This window comes from Saccharomycodes ludwigii, chromosome V, assembly GCF_020623625.1.
Source record: "Saccharomycodes ludwigii strain NBRC 1722 chromosome V, whole genome shotgun sequence".
In the NCBI taxonomy this organism is placed as follows: domain Eukaryota; kingdom Fungi; phylum Ascomycota; class Saccharomycetes; order Saccharomycodales; family Saccharomycodaceae; genus Saccharomycodes; species Saccharomycodes ludwigii.
The window spans coordinates 807881-823576 of record NC_060204.1 but is presented as its reverse complement, the minus strand read 5'-3'; the positions used below and the strand labels follow the sequence as shown (position 1 = coordinate 823576).

Here is a 15696-nt window from a genome sequence, read left to right as displayed (position 1 = left end):
CATCTATACAGTGATATATGGTAAATGTATTTAAAGTCTATTAAAAGTACTATATTTAGAGCGATACTAAGCATAAAAGTTTAGCATTGAAGGGTGAAGAAAAGCTTGCAACTTTATCCGGTTTTTCTTTTTATGGTAAATAAAAAAGTAATTCCAATTTAATCATCTGCGAATTGCAGGTATCTTCTTAACTCATCGACTGTTTCAAATTCCCCCTTACTATCAGTAACAGCGTTGCGAGCTTCATCACTTTGTTGAGTATTATTCGCAGTATAAGTTAGATTATTATTATCTTGATTAGCATCATTTTTTCCGGATATCATAACTTCTACATTCTTTCCCTTTGTAATGCTATTAGCATCAATATTATCATTATATTTAGTATTATCGTTAGTTTGAATATTATTATTACTATTGTTATCGTCACTATTAATTTCAAAAATTGCATCTAATTGATCCAAATATTTGCTCATATCTAAAGTTCCCCTAGAGGGTAGTAAATTAGACTTTCTGCGGGTTTCAATTGTATCTAAATTTTTATAATTTTTCCTGTGTTTTTCATTGGCGTTATACTCATCATCATCATCATCACCATCATCATCATAAACATAACCGTGTACATTATTAGTGTTCTTGTTCTCACCAAATATATCGTTCGCTGATTCCAGTTTGCCACGCTTTAATAATTCATTAGTATTTACCTTTTTAACAGGATCATAATCATAATCGTCATCATAATCGTCATCACCATCATTGTCTTCATCATAATCATCATCCCCACTGTATTCATCCTCCTCCTCCTGTATGATACTATTTATATTGTCGTCGCTATCAATTCCACTATCACTGCTACTACTTATACTGATTCCCTCGTTTCCTTCTGATAAGTGAGTAACATTTGTTGGATGGAAAATAGTAGGGAAGACATCAGTATTGGTACCACCATTATTAACCTTCGCCTTAAGAGTAGAACTACTACTATTATTGTGATTATGCTTATGATGATTATTAGTGGTATTAATGTCATCAACATTATTTTGAATAGTATTAACGGTAACTGTTGTGGGCGCTGGGCCTAATTGTGAAGAATTCATAATTGGTTCAATATTGTTTGCTATAGTTGCATTTGAAACTGGCAAAGAAGTGCCACTGGTATCATTATTGCCATTATTTTTTGAATGTAAAGAGTTGGATGAAGAAGATGAAGCGAATTTATGGAACAATAATCCACCAATTTGTCTTAATTTACTACTACTACTGCTGCTGCTATTGATGCCAGCGCCAACATTTGATTCAGCTCTTTTGTGCAATGAAGATGATTGAAATGGATTGATTTTATGACTATTGATACTTCCTGCTAATGAACTAATTGATCTTTTCTTCTTAATAGGCGTATTATTATTACTACTACTATACATAGAGATATTGTCATTATTAGCCAAAATCTTACCAAAACTTCCGTTACTAGTACTTCTATTACTGTAATTAATAGCGTTATGAAAGATTTTTGATGGTGTTTCGTTAGTAGATACATTGCTATCGCCATGGTTTCTATCATGTTTTAACGGAGATAAGATGCTTAAGCTTGATTTTGATGATTTTCTTTTGAAAAATCGACCATTATGGGTGTCTTTACCGTTGGAAGTGGAATTATTATTATTATTATTATTATTATCAGTAGTAGTAACGGCAGCAGTAGTAGCGGATACAATATTGTCAGTGGTAGTATCAGCATTATTGTTATCGTTGTTAATAGTAGTAGCTGCGTGGTGATTCTTCCCATTTAATCTTAGACTTGATATTGACTTGGATAAATGCAAATAAGACTCAGTAGTGCCATGTTCCAAATTTGATGAATTATTCACAGAAGCTGTAGAGTCCCGTTCTGTGGCATATTCGGAATCGCTGTTGCTAGAGGAAGCTGGTACAGCGTTTGACAAAGTTGAATGGCTATTGTGTATATGCTTGTTAGAATGATCAGTAAAACTCATTTCAGCGTCATTCTGCGAAATATTCTGAATACTAATTAATTCTGTATCTTTAACCAACTCTAGAATGGTACATCTTTCATGTGGTTGTTTACAAAGCATTCTGTAATTCATCAAATTCACCAATCTTTCGATCTTAAAGCCATTCGCATCATCAGTGTTTTTTATTCCCACTCTATATTTTAAATTCTCCAAGTTTAATTCTAAATTGACTATTTTATCAAAAGTTTCAAATTCATTATCTCCTTCAAACGGTAAACATCCATATATTAATGTAAACATGGTAACGCCTAGACTCCACATGTCTAACTGAAATCCGTCCAAGGGAGTAGTTATACTAACATCCCCACCGTTATGTTTAAAATTACAAACTTCAGGTGGGATAAAGGCCGGAGTACCGACAATTTTATTCAACTCATTTTGGTAACAATCAAACAATATCTCTTTATTATTAATGCCCATACTTTCACTAGATGGTAAGTGGTCTGGATGAATAATAGCAGTGCCGAAATCACTTAATTTTGCAATAATCGGAGAATTTCTATAACTCGTATGCGCATTTTTAAACAACAAAATGTTTGAAGGCTTTATATCTCTATGGACTAGACCTTTACAATATAAAAAATATAAACCCAGCACCAAATCTTTATATATATCTAAAATAAACCTATTAAAGTCATAGTTTGGCAAATAGTAATAATAATTATTGTCTTGATGTAGCACCGTAGTACTGCCCATTATTAACTTATATTGTTGGTGTAAATCATTCCAGTCTAGTTCTCCAAATTCGGCAAACTCGGTGATTACCCAAATTTTCTTGCTCTTGTTAGAATCGATACAGTCTAGCAATTTAATTACATTTTCGCTTCCTATTTTTGAACAATTATTACTACTTTTACTTATTTTTTCAGATAATCTGGTCATTACATAGATCTCCCATCGTATTTTGGTAACGTTCATATACATAACAATACTATCAACACTATTTAAGGTGTTTATTGTGTTATTAATAGCATTATTATTGTTATGTCCGGCGTTACTACCACTAAACGAGTTAATTGTAGTAGTATTACTATTATTGTTTGAAGAAACAGATGATGCAAATGTATTTATTGTATTCGAATTTCTGGATAAATAAGTTTGGATTTGTTGAAAAGAGTATTGTGAAGAATTTAATGGTTTTTTCCTAAATGTTTTTAAGGCTACTAATGATCCTACGGGGGTTATCCCCTTATAAACTTTGGCAAATTGACCTGAGCCTAAATTCTCCAATATTTTATATTGGTTGCAGTATAATTTATAATTTTTCGCAGACGAAGACGGTAGACCGGTACTAGTGGTTGCCGGTATAAGTTTACCTGTGACATCTCCTATTGGAATCACTGTGGTTGATATTTTTCGTTGTTTGGAAAAGATGATTAAGGGTGATACATTTATAGGAAATTTGTCTAAATTGGATTCTATAATCGAAAAATAGGTTAGCTTTTTATTGCTTGGGGTTTTTAATAAGGATGGTAACGTACGAAATGTTGGTGTGGTTGGTGTTGTATTTGAATTTGTAGTTGTATTTATAAAATTGGGGTTACTAGCACCATTAGTAAAAGAAGAATCTAACAAGCTCGGGTAGTAGTGGTGCGATTTTTGATTATTACTACCACTACCTTTACGTTGAAGCGTTGTTTGTATACCTCCTACAGTATTATTGCTCTTCAATTTATTTAATTTTAATGTATAGTTCATCCCATGGATACCTTTAATGTCATTGTCATTATTGTTATCATTGTTGTTGTTGTTGTTGTTGTTATTATTATTGCTATTGCTATTGCTATTACTATTATTGTCATTGTTAGGTAATAATAGATTGGCTTCTGCTAGGGACACAGAGTGACGATTACTCATAGACATTTCAAGCACTTAGTGAATTATTTCTGTTATTATATAATTCTATAGGTTCTTTGAGATATTCTTTTTTCTTTCCTCTTTATATACTCAGTAAAAACTCTGCATTAATATATGATGTTGTTTTAATAACATGTGTGTCTGTAATCAAGGTTACACGTATGCCTTGTATCTTTTTTTCTTTCTTTCTTTCTTTCTTTCTTTCTTTCTTTCTTTCTTTCTTTCTTTTTTAATAAAGATCGAAATGCTACGAATATATATATATATATATATGAACCTTGCTTCTATTAATGTTCTTTATAATTCACAATGCTAAAGTTAGATTGTATTGTTTTTTATTTCTCCCTTCCCCCTGTCTTTGAAACCTGTAAAGAAAAAGAAAAAAAAAAAAAAAAAAAAGAAAACAATTTATTTAATTCAAGTATGTTTTAGGGCTTTAAAAAAAAAAAAAAAAAAAAAAAAAAAATACTACAACCACGTGATTATGCAACCATGACTTTCTGAACAACTTTTTTTTTTTGATATTTTAATAATAATAACCAGTCATATTACCATATAATGTTTAAAATTAATGTGTGGCCATTAGTATAATTCTCTCTATACATATAACTAATATTACAAATCCTATTAATGCAAAAAAAAAAAAAGATCCTTTTTTTTTGTTTTTTAATTTCACTTCTTTGTTTTTTTGCTATTATGTGTTTTGAGATGCGTTTTCAAGTGTTGAGTTAAATTATCACTTCTACTAAACTTCTTATCGCAAAGGGTGCAAGGGTATGGTCTTTCATCACTATGAACACTTCTAAAATGCCTTTTTAAATGTTCTTGTCGTTTAAAACGTTTAATACATTCGCTACATTTAAAAGGTTTTTCGTTATCATCTGAGTTAACATTCATTGTACTAGTTGTAACAATATTATTTTTACTATTCTCTGAAAAATTATTAGTCACAATATTACTGTTAGTCTCTAAATTATTTTCGCTTCTATCTGTGCTTTTAGTCTTACCTTGTCCTCTCCCTCTGTTAGATGCAGTTTCCTTCATATTTAGACTATTAGCTATGCAAGTGGCCATACTAGAAATTGGGGAAGTACTCCCATTACCTGATAAACTATTTTCTAGTTTATGACTAGTAATCGTAGTAGCAGCATGGTATGGTGATAAAGGAGGAGACAATATAAGGCCGTCGTGTCCCAGTAAATCTTTTAATTGCATTTCTTCATCATTATCATAATCGGTATCGGTATCGTCATCATCTTTAAGATTATTCGCAATCTTATTGCTCTTCATAGTAGGACTCACAGAGTTATTATTAGCGTTGTTTAAATAATTATTGAACAAATCATTACTTATAAACGTATCAATCAGATTAATATCATTCAACTGAATATTATTACCAGGAATTGACCTTGATCTATTGTGCTTGTAATGCCTACTACTATTACCGTTGTTATTGATGGTGGTGGAAACCATATTACCATTATCGATCAAAGCACTATTGCAAACGCTGTTAGCATTCGGATTAAGAGTAACACCTGTTATTACATCACTAAGTGGACTAATACTCGTGCTATTACTAGTATTTGTACTGTTGCTGTTATTCTTATAATCCATAACATTATCTATTGTATTAGTGACACTACCGGGATTTATATTAGTAGTTGTACATGTATCCGATGTGATTAGTTTTTTTGTAATTTTCCCATCAATTGAATGTCTCCTCCTAGTAAGCGTAGTGGTTGGCGAAGAACTTAACAATATGTGCGTTGTTGATATACCATTGGCACCACTGCCTTGACTATAATCATCCAAAAAAATATTATTATTGATAGCATTATTACTATTAGAATTACTATTTTTAGATAATGTGTTCTTTATTCGAGTAGTGCTGCTTATGCTACCTCCGCTATTTATCGAAGAGATTGAATTTTCCCGTTCTTTTCTAGAAAAAGCTGTGTTAGTGTTATTATTAATACTTTTTAAATTCAAACCGAATATATCTTCTGGATCTGTATCAGTTAGTAAAACGCTAGGCCTCCGCCCATTAATCGTGAAGGCATTGTTGTTATTAACATTGTGATTGCTATGACTATTGTAATGATGGCGGTGTTGGTGACGATGATTGTGGCTATGATTATCATTATTATTAACATCACCATCACCACCATCATAACCATCACCACCGGCAGTAAAAGTGGAAATAGAATTTATAGAACTAGTATTGTAATTGCTACTGTTGCTACTAGTATGTGGACTCGTAGGGAAAAAAGAAACCCCATTAATATTATTTAGATAGCGCGGATTAATACAATCAAATGTGGAATTTACACAAGTATTATTATTTTGTGGCATTAGTGGATAATTTGATTGTAGCTTGTTATCATTTTTATTGGCGGCGGTATCTGTAGGAGTGACAACAGAATTACGTTCAGTTGGTGCAGTTAACACATCTTCATAGTCATAACCAAAATCCTCATCATGGTCATGTATAATAACACCTAAATCAGCAAATGTTATATTACTGTTATTGCTATTATTTGTATTTGAGACATTCATATCTTGTTTCTGTGATTTGTGAAATGTTTCTTCGAATAAGGTACTACTGCTACTTGGGTCTGTAGTATTTGTATTGTTAGCAGCAATGGTGGCATTATCAGTGGAAGCATTATTGGTAATATTAGCGTTATCGTTAGTATTACTGGCATCATTTATAGTTGTTATTGATGGCGGTAACGGAGTTGATAGAATTAGCGATTCTAGGTCTAACCCCGCATTACCGGTATTGTTACTATTATCCTTTGTATAATTTGCTGCTAAATTCATGTTCAGCAAAGTATTAATACCATCGTTATTAAAAGTGTTATTAATATCGGATATGCTACAATCGATGTTATTTTTTTCTGATTGTTGCTGTTCTGGTTCCAATATGAGAGCAGCGCTAGATGGTCTAGTGTTGTTATATTCTTCCCTGCTATATGTCATTCCTCCCCCCTTCGTTTTAAGTCGTTATTATTTTCTGTTCTTTTATTTATTTATTTTATTTTATTTTAATTTAATTTACTTTAATTATTTTTTTTTTTTTGCCTGAGTTATTTCTGGTCTCTTGTAAGTTTATATTTGTTAAAAGGTTGTTATTTAAATCTCAATCTTTATTTGTTATTATTAGCTTGTATGTAAATAGTTACAGCACCAAGTTTTTCTTCACGTGGTTGATACCTTTTCTTATTATAGTTCCGATGCTTTACTCCTTTTTTAAAAATAAATAAAGAAGGAAAGAAAGAAAGAAAGAAAGAAAGGAAGATTTGGATAGTATAAAACTGAAGTTATATTTGTTAAACGATACAAGCATTTACGTTTATATAAAAGTTATAAATATAACAGTGTAAAAAAATGAAGTAAAAATAAAACGTAAAAAAAAATTGCTATAATAAAAATAATTTTGCGTGTTCTTCATTTTATCTTTTTTCCCGTTGTCTTTTTTTTTTTATTTTTTTTTTTTTCCGTTGTCCTTTTTTTCTTTTTTTTTTTGTTTTTTGTTTTTTGTTTTTTGTTTTTTTGTTTTTTGTTTTTTGTTTTTTGTTTTTCCCGTTTTCCCGTTTTCCCAGCCAAGCCCAAATACATCCCGCCTTTTTTTTTAATATATTTTCTGGGCGCAGTTTCCACCCAAGACAAATGCGCCCAAACCATTTGGTGGGAACCTTCTACCAAGCCATTTAATTTTTTTTTTCTTTTTTTTTTTTTTTCCCTTTTTGATTCCCTTTCACAATGTTCCAAAAAAAAAAAAAAAATATTTTAAAAATGTTTTCTAATTTTGGGGTTTCATTACTTCTTTGTACTGTTGTACCGCCACTTACAATTTAATCTTTAAAGTATCTTTATCCCACACAAAGAGTAAAAAGTACAAGCAAAATCAAAAATAAAAATAAAAAAACATGCAAGGTGGTATACATCGTAATAATAAACATGATCTACTACCAAGATACAAAAATGGCTCCGGTGATGATCCTATCATGGGTACAAAAAACAGAAGAAAATCTCGTTGGTTAACTACACCCATGAAAAAAATTATAGCTTATGTTTTTTTTTTGATAATCCTCTTTTATTTTATTCAATCAACTAGTATTACAGGCAACCAAGCTAGCACAAATGGATTAGATAAAACTTCAAATGAACAAAGTATCACTACTTCTAATAGCGGAAAAAATAACGAGTTGAGTACTTCTGGCAAACATGCAATGGATATACTGGACGACCCAACTGCTAGCGGTAATACTGGTACTACGGGTACAACCTCTAAAGTTAGTAAAAGTAAATTCAACAACGAAGTTGCCATGCAACAAGAAATTAAAAATTTGGAAAATGATATATATTCTTCAAGTGAAAAAGAAACCGCTTCGGATGCTGAAGACAGAGTTGGTGGCAGTAATCCTATTGGTGCTGACGGTAAGAAAAGCGGTATTTCCGGAAACAAAGTTAAAGCATTGAAGCAGGAAAAGGGCGCTGCTGGTAACACAAATAATGATAAAGTCGATGACTCTACTATTCACGCTCCTTATAAGAAGAGCAAAGAGGAAAAGGTCAAGCAAGAAAGTGCTAAAGTTAAAGAAGATCTATCCAATAAGGAAGAATTGAAGATTAATAACGAACAAAAATTATCAGAATAATTTTTTTCTTTTTCTTTTTCTTTTTTTTTTTTTTTTTTTTTTTTTTTTTTAAAAAAAACAAATTTCATTATTAGTATGTACGTAAGTTGATTACATATATAAACTATTTTAATCCCTCTCCGTCAAAATTATTTATGCATCTATGTTTTTTTTCTTTCTCTTTTTTTCTTATATCAAAGATGTATTTCCAAGTGCACAACTAGTTCAATAATTATCAATGTTCTTCTTGATTGCATCTTTACGTTCTTCCCAGATAGTTTTACCACTGCAAGCACAAACCTGCTTGTCATTTTCCCAAATACCAGCACTCCTAGCAATAACACCACAAATGTTAACTGAATCACCACTCTTTCCTATTTCATGGTTTGGGTTGTTAGTGATGACAAAACTTCTACCAATTAAATCGCCCACATTCATATTGGGGACACCAAAAAATGCAGATCCCTTGTACAACTTTTTATCATTACTTACATTAATTGGTGTTACTACTTTTATAGGATGATCCAGTTTATGTAAAATTGGACCTGTACTCAAACAACCATTAGATATATCGCCATTAGCATGAATACTACTATAATATAAACCGGGTCTATCAACACCATTTACGGTTATATCAAAATATGTATTACTAGTATTATTAGACGTATCTAAACTTACCATACGAACTAAACCTTTAACAGAATTTTCATTGACTCCAATAAATCTCTTCTTCATTTCTTGGAACTCAGTTGGATTGTTTGAGGCTCCCCTTCCGGCTGTAGCACATGCGGAATATTTTTCAGTAAATGCTTCTAATATTGAAACAGCACCGTCACCGCCACCACCAGTACCTCTTAACACAACATCTTTACCTAAATTCTTGGTTACTGTTTCCAAAACCATACTTGGTGGTATATTACTTTTTAAATAGAATAAATTCGCATTTTGATCAAATTTTAAATCATCGATTTTATAATCAGCACTTTTACTGGTGTCATGTAGATTAGTTTTGATTGAATCAATACATGATTCACAGTCCATTGGTGTAGCATAGGTGGCCTCGAATAAGGGAAGGGAATTTGCATCAACTGTACTTTCGGGCATTGGTGATATTTACTTATTTATTTTATTTTTATTTTTATTTTTTTTCTTTTTCAAATTCTTTTTATTTTGTTTTGATTTTCTTATTGCGTTGGAAAAGAGTGGAAAGAGTGGAAAGAGTGGAAAGAGTGAAAAGAAAAGAAAAAAAAAAAAAAAATGAATTAGATACATTTTTCTCTTTTTATTTATAATCATATTACAATATTTGCATTTTTATTATTTTGCTCGTTTAAGTACTTAAATAATTACTAATCAACTTTAGTCTGATAGAAGGAAAAAAATAAAATAAAAAAGTGCCCATAAACAAATCATTTCTATATGGCAAAAACGGCAAAAATGGCAAAAATGGCAAAAATAGCAAAAAAAAAAAAAAAAAGTCATAATATTGTTAATAATATATCCGCTAAGCAATATTCTAACGTCTTTTTTTTTTTATATATTTTCACTGTCAATATCAAACGACATAGAATAAAACATTAAACAAAGAAAAGCTTATATATTTATACACACATTTTCCAAATTGAAAACTTGTGAGAAAAAATGTTTTATAATTTCAAAAATTATTCTCTCTTATGTCCCCCCTCCCCCCCCTGCTCAACTAATTTACAAATAAATTCAACAGAAAACGCAATCATAAAGTAAAAGTAAATTAAATAACATAATGCAGATAAATTACAAATGTATGGAGTAGAATATGATTTCTTTTTCTAATACTACTTTTTTTTTTTTTTTAAAATTCTCAAAATCCAAACCTTTTCTTGGTATATATAAAAGCACCAATTGCCATTAACGCCATAAACCCAACAATAGAGAAAAACCATGCCAAATTATTGATATTCTGTCCAGGTACTATACAGTTCATACCCCATAACCCAGTAATAACATTCATAGGTAATACAACGGTACCCAAAATCGTGATCTTGCCTAAGACATCATTCATATCATTATTGACTTTAGTCATATCAATATTAATCTGTGCCAAGTAATTAGAATGCGATCTACTTAACAATTTTTCAAAATGATTCAATGATGAAACCATGGTAACTATATGATCTTGAATATCACCCAAGTACATTCCAATGTCATTTTTTGGAGCAACCTCCCAGTCTTCATTACATCTTTTCGCAAAACTCTTAATAACATCTGCTTTGGAACCTAATAATCTAGAAACACTCATGACTCTCTTCCGGCATTCGCCTATTCTTCTTAACATGTCCCCCTTACGCTTCCAACCAATAATATTCGGATTTAACGTTTTATCAGATATCGAAGAGCTTGAAGCAGAAGAAGATGATGAAGAAACTTTATAGGAACTAGTATCATTGCTTCCTAAACTATGGTGCCCGTGGCTAAAGATAGAGTCGGAATGCGAACCACTTCTTTTCCTACTGGCATTTCTCTTCGTAGCGCTAGTGTACTCGTAAGGTGATCTAGCAAACCCAGTGGATGTCCTCCCTTTAGATCTGTAAACTGTGTGAATACTACCACTATCATTGCAGTTATCATCCATATCACTATCTGAGTCACTATCTGAGCTGAAGTCACTAGCCCCGTCGTCATCGTCCCCATGATGCATGTTCAATATCGCATTTTCAATATCATAAACCTCATCTTCAATCAGTTCGATGATGGGGCCAAATGCGTCGGTGATATCGTCAATCAAAGCATACGCAATCCAATCAGCAGTAACATTAATGTAATCTTTGATCAGTCTGGCTCTTCTTCTTACATTGATCGGGTGTGGTGTTGGCGCAAAATGAAAGGTTATTACGCCCGTGCGAAAAACTAAGATGTAAACATTTAGTGGCTCCAATTCACCTGCTCTTGGTTTGTGTCTGTCGCCGGATTTCCTCTTGTATAGTAGTTGACGTTCTGCTTCTTCTTCTGCCTCCTGCTCCTGTCTTTTTAAGCATTCCTGATGCTCTTCAAACGAGGAAGAGTGGTAATGATGATGTTTTCTTTTTTTGTTACCAACACCAAATGTTTTAAAAATGAACGATCTCCATAGACCCGATTTGCTATTGTTACGAGAGGAAGAGGATGAAGACTTGGATGACGCTGATGAATACGAACCTCTTCTGGAACCAGTAGCCGTTGAAGAGGAACTCATCGATTTGCCGACAGTGTGACTACTCAAAGCTGATTTTTGTTTGTGTTTTTCAGCAACAATATCAAAACTTCTAAAACAAACCAAGTAATAATGTCTGAACAATTCTACTTTTTCTCTAGCTTCACCCAAAAAGATGTCTTCAGTGGTCAACGGATGAATCCCAAATGCCTTACTTATAACCTTCATCTCTTCTTCAGTGGGGTTCAACACATCCAACCAAAATGGGGCAATGTCATCAAAGTCCAAAGGTTTTTCTTCAATATTCTTATTGGGTTGGTTGTGTTTATTGTCGTGCTGTGTTTCTCTTGCATAAACAGAGCCAATAAACAAATCAGCGTAGGTTTGCCCAGGTTGTAACAATCCCGAAATGGTCGGAGAATGTACTGTTGCATCCAAATCATCCCTAAAATAGGCAAATCTAAAATGCTCCGGGTTATTAGATATAATTTGTGGTGGATACTGAATAACACCCCCACTGCCATTGGCTATATAATTATTCATTCTGTTGTTCTTACTCAACTGATCAGAGGTGATGCCATTATTATTGTTATTTGCAAGTGCTGGCGAAGTGTAATAATTGTCAGAATTTGTCGTAACTCCTTGTGCATTTGCATGAACAACACCAGTACTCGAGTTTAACCCAGGAATAGCATTATTGTTCTTTGAATCTTGACATCTATTATTCACAGATTTTGTAATAGTTGAAGAAGTGATCCTGCTAGTCCCTGAGGGTCCTCCCTGTTGTCTCCAATCCCAAGGTTTTAATTTTTTGGGTCTTAATCGACCGCTTTTAAACACCTCAGTTTCATTTACCTTTTTATTCTCCAATTCAGGCACATCCACATTTGTTACTATAGGATAAGAGAACTCGATTTTTTGTTTACCATTAGCTATTTTAGGTTTAGGATTTATGGCGTTGTTCTTATTGTCCGTAGTTTTAGTACTAATAGCATTAGTGTTGGTGGTATTAGTAGCAGCAGCAGTATTAGCGGCAGCAGCAGTATTAGCGGCAGCAGCAGTAGCATCCTTACCAGCAAATTTTACATCACTTTCTTTCTGTTCTTCAACGCTTTTTACATTTTCATTACTGTTAGTACCTGTTTCTAAGGCTTCAGAAGTCGAATCTTCTGAAATAGATGATTCACTAACAGTCGAAGTATACCCAGTAGCATTGTCATCACTAACATTATTATCATGATTATTACGGTTGCTAGCATCATCATAAAAAGGGGGGATCTGTTCATCTATATCATTAAAGGTATTGTTCTCCCCGTCATAATTTTCACCTAGATTACTGGTTCTCTTTAAAAATTTATTACTATAATCCATTGCTTGGCGTTTTAATCTACTTGTTTCTTCTCTCCTAAACTCTTCTAAAACTGAAACATCAGGCCATTGCTTTTTAGGAGCACTGTTACCTTTCTTCTTATGAATCTTACTTCTCAACACAAATGGACGGGACCCATTAGTGTTTTGTTTGCCGTTTGTTGTACTTGTAAAATTGTTATTGCTACCAGTATTGTTATACGAATCAGAAGCATTAGTATTAGTAGCGGTGCTAGCAGCAGTGTTAGGAGCCTTAGTATTATCAGTAATTCTGGCACCAGTAATATTATCGTTATTAGTTGTAGCAGGTGTATTATCAGCAATGTTTTCAACACCAGCTGTGTTCTCATTAGCCCCAGTAACGTTACTATCAACCGCAGCAGCGGCATTATCGCCGGCATTATCGCCAGCAACATCCAAGCCCGAAACATCTGTATTGGTATTGGACGGTTTATTATTGATTGTACAGGTATCAGTGGTATCATCAATGTTATGTTCAATATTTTTGTCTATTTGATCATCACTAAAATCAAAATCATCAGAATCATAACCATAATCATCGTCACTACTTAGCGGTAAACAAACATCACCCAAAGAAGAATTGTCACTATCGCTCCTGCTAGGTGGTCTAGATGTGAAATGATCAACATCAGAATCGTAAAAAACGTTTTCGTTACTGTCATTATTGGTGTTGTTTTTGCCATTATGACTGTTGTTTCTTTTATTATTGCCAACAAAATGATTCCTAGGATCTCCGCCATAAAAAGATGAAGTGCGTGAACCAGCACTACCATCTCTATTACGTGACCTCATTGCAGAATCGTATCTTTCCTTTCCCTTCAATTTTCTCATTAAGTCCTTCATGTCAATAACCACATGATTACTCTTATTTTTATGGCTGCTGGCAACTTGTGAATTGCTCCCAGTGTAATTGGTGTTTTCTCCAACAGAAAACTTTAGTGGTTCTGTTTTCTTCAAAGAACCATAATGCGATCTTTCTAAATTTAGTTTGTTACTGTTTTTATCGTTGTCAGAAGGGGTGCTGGGATTGGCTGCAACATGCTGGCTAAGCATTAACGATGCTACAGACGATCTCCTTGCATTTTCAGAGGCAAATATGTTATTGTTATTATCTTGCCCCTCATTTTCTTCCCTCTCTTCTTGATTGTGTTTTTTCCTACTTTTTTTACTTTTTTTTTTGCTTTTACTGAAGGAAATATCATTATTATTATCGTTATTAGTGCCCCTTTTCTTTTTTTTTTTTTTTTTTTTCAAAATCTCTTCAGCTAACACTATAGAAGGTCTATGATCTATATATGTGCCATTGTTATCATCGGTAGTAAAGTTTATCATTTTATTGACAATATTGCTGCTGGAGCTGTTGCTAGAAGTATTGTTAGGGTTTAAGCTTGTGTTTATATTCGTACTATTACTAAACGGGTTTTTAAAATTATCTGTCACAGTATTAGTGGCATTGTTATTAGCGTCCGATGGTACTGATATATTGGTGGTAGGAATTATAGGATTACCGGTAGATTGGGTAGTTGTTGGTGCTGACAATGAGGAGACAGAAGATGTTGAAGAAGAAGTAAAAGCATTTCTTTTTTGATTTCTTTTTTTTTTCTTAGAAAGTGAACCCATCGTACCGGTATTTTGTTGATCTGATGAGGGTGTTGATTTTATTGGCGCAAAAGTAGTGGTACTATTGTCGTTATTGGTGCTGGTTTGTGAGTGTAATTTCTGTTGAGTATTAATATTTGGATCGTCCTCTTTTTGATCTTTTTTTTTATTCTTTTTTTTATTCTGATTTGGATGTTCAGAACCTTCTTCTATAATAGTCGATTGCCTTGAAATGATATTGTTTGTATTTGTTGCGCTGGTTGTTGTTGTATTATTATCATCGGTACCCGTGCTTGTGCCGGTTAATAAATTGCCGCTATTATGTTCTGAGCCAAGGTGGTGGGAATTGCCACTATTATTTTCTTTCGCTTGCATTATTAAGCTGTAAAGTAGTCAGTGGTTATATACATATATATATATATATATATGTATTTCTTTTTTTTTTTTTTTTTTTTTTTTTTTTTCTCTCTTTTCTCTTTTCTTTGCTTTGCTTTTCTTTTAATTTCTTAATTCTTAATTCTTAATTCTTCATTTTTTAATTTTTCTTATGTTTTGTTATATATAAATTTCGTATTAATCATTTTTCAAATCAGTCTTTAAGGAAAAAAAAAATATATATATATTAATTTAGCTGTATTCTATTTTCTGGAAAAATAGTGATTTAGTTGCTGTGTTGTGCGGTGTTTTACATGGAACAAAAAAACAAACAAACAAATGACGATAACGATAATAATGGGAATAAAAAGAAAGGGGAAAAGAAGCGGGCAGAGAGGCATCCGCTAAGGGATCCGGTAACGGACGAGAGCGAGCGGAAAGGTAATGCGCTTATGTATGATCATAATATGATACCGATGGGACTGTCCCATATCTCGGATTCCGGTATAAAACTACTGCGGACACTTATCTGTGTATTTACTTATTTTTTCTGTATTATTAAAAACAATAATAATAATGACAATTTATGTGGCGTATATTAAAATAATGTATATAGGAATAAGAAAAAAAAAAA

At 32.5% G+C, this 15696-nt stretch overlaps 5 protein-coding genes across 5 annotated transcripts; 1 reads left to right on the top strand and 4 right to left on the bottom strand.

Moving 5' to 3' along the window:
- Positions 1-158: 158 nt before the first annotated feature.
- Positions 159-3893, bottom strand: ELM1 (serine/threonine protein kinase ELM1; the record flags this gene model as incomplete). Its single annotated transcript, XM_046079080.1, has 1 exon — positions 159-3893. One exon carries the CDS (start codon positions 3891-3893, stop codon positions 159-161), a length of 3735 nt encoding a protein of 1244 aa, XP_045933783.1.
- A 666-nt stretch (positions 3894-4559) lies between these two features.
- Positions 4560-6869, bottom strand: SCDLUD_004147 (C2H2-type zinc finger protein; the record flags this gene model as incomplete). Its single annotated transcript, XM_046079081.1, has 1 exon — positions 4560-6869. The coding sequence occupies one exon, from the start codon at positions 6867-6869 to the stop codon at positions 4560-4562; it is 2310 nt and encodes a 769-aa protein (XP_045933782.1).
- A 950-nt stretch (positions 6870-7819) lies between these two features.
- On the top strand, positions 7820-8551 carry SCDLUD_004146 (uncharacterized protein; the record flags this gene model as incomplete). The annotated part of the gene is made up of 1 exon (XM_046079082.1): positions 7820-8551. One exon carries the CDS (start codon positions 7820-7822, stop codon positions 8549-8551), a length of 732 nt encoding a protein of 243 aa, XP_045933781.1.
- A 204-nt stretch (positions 8552-8755) lies between these two features.
- On the bottom strand, positions 8756-9634 carry CCS1 (copper chaperone CCS1; the record flags this gene model as incomplete). The annotated part of the gene is made up of 1 exon (XM_046079083.1): positions 8756-9634. The coding sequence occupies one exon, from the start codon at positions 9632-9634 to the stop codon at positions 8756-8758; it is 879 nt and encodes a 292-aa protein (XP_045933780.1).
- A 736-nt stretch (positions 9635-10370) lies between these two features.
- Positions 10371-15062, bottom strand: MNR2 (putative Mg(2+) transporter MNR2; the record flags this gene model as incomplete). The annotated part of the gene is made up of 1 exon (XM_046079084.1): positions 10371-15062. One exon carries the CDS (start codon positions 15060-15062, stop codon positions 10371-10373), a length of 4692 nt encoding a protein of 1563 aa, XP_045933779.1.
- Between the last annotated feature and the right edge of the window lie 634 nt (positions 15063-15696).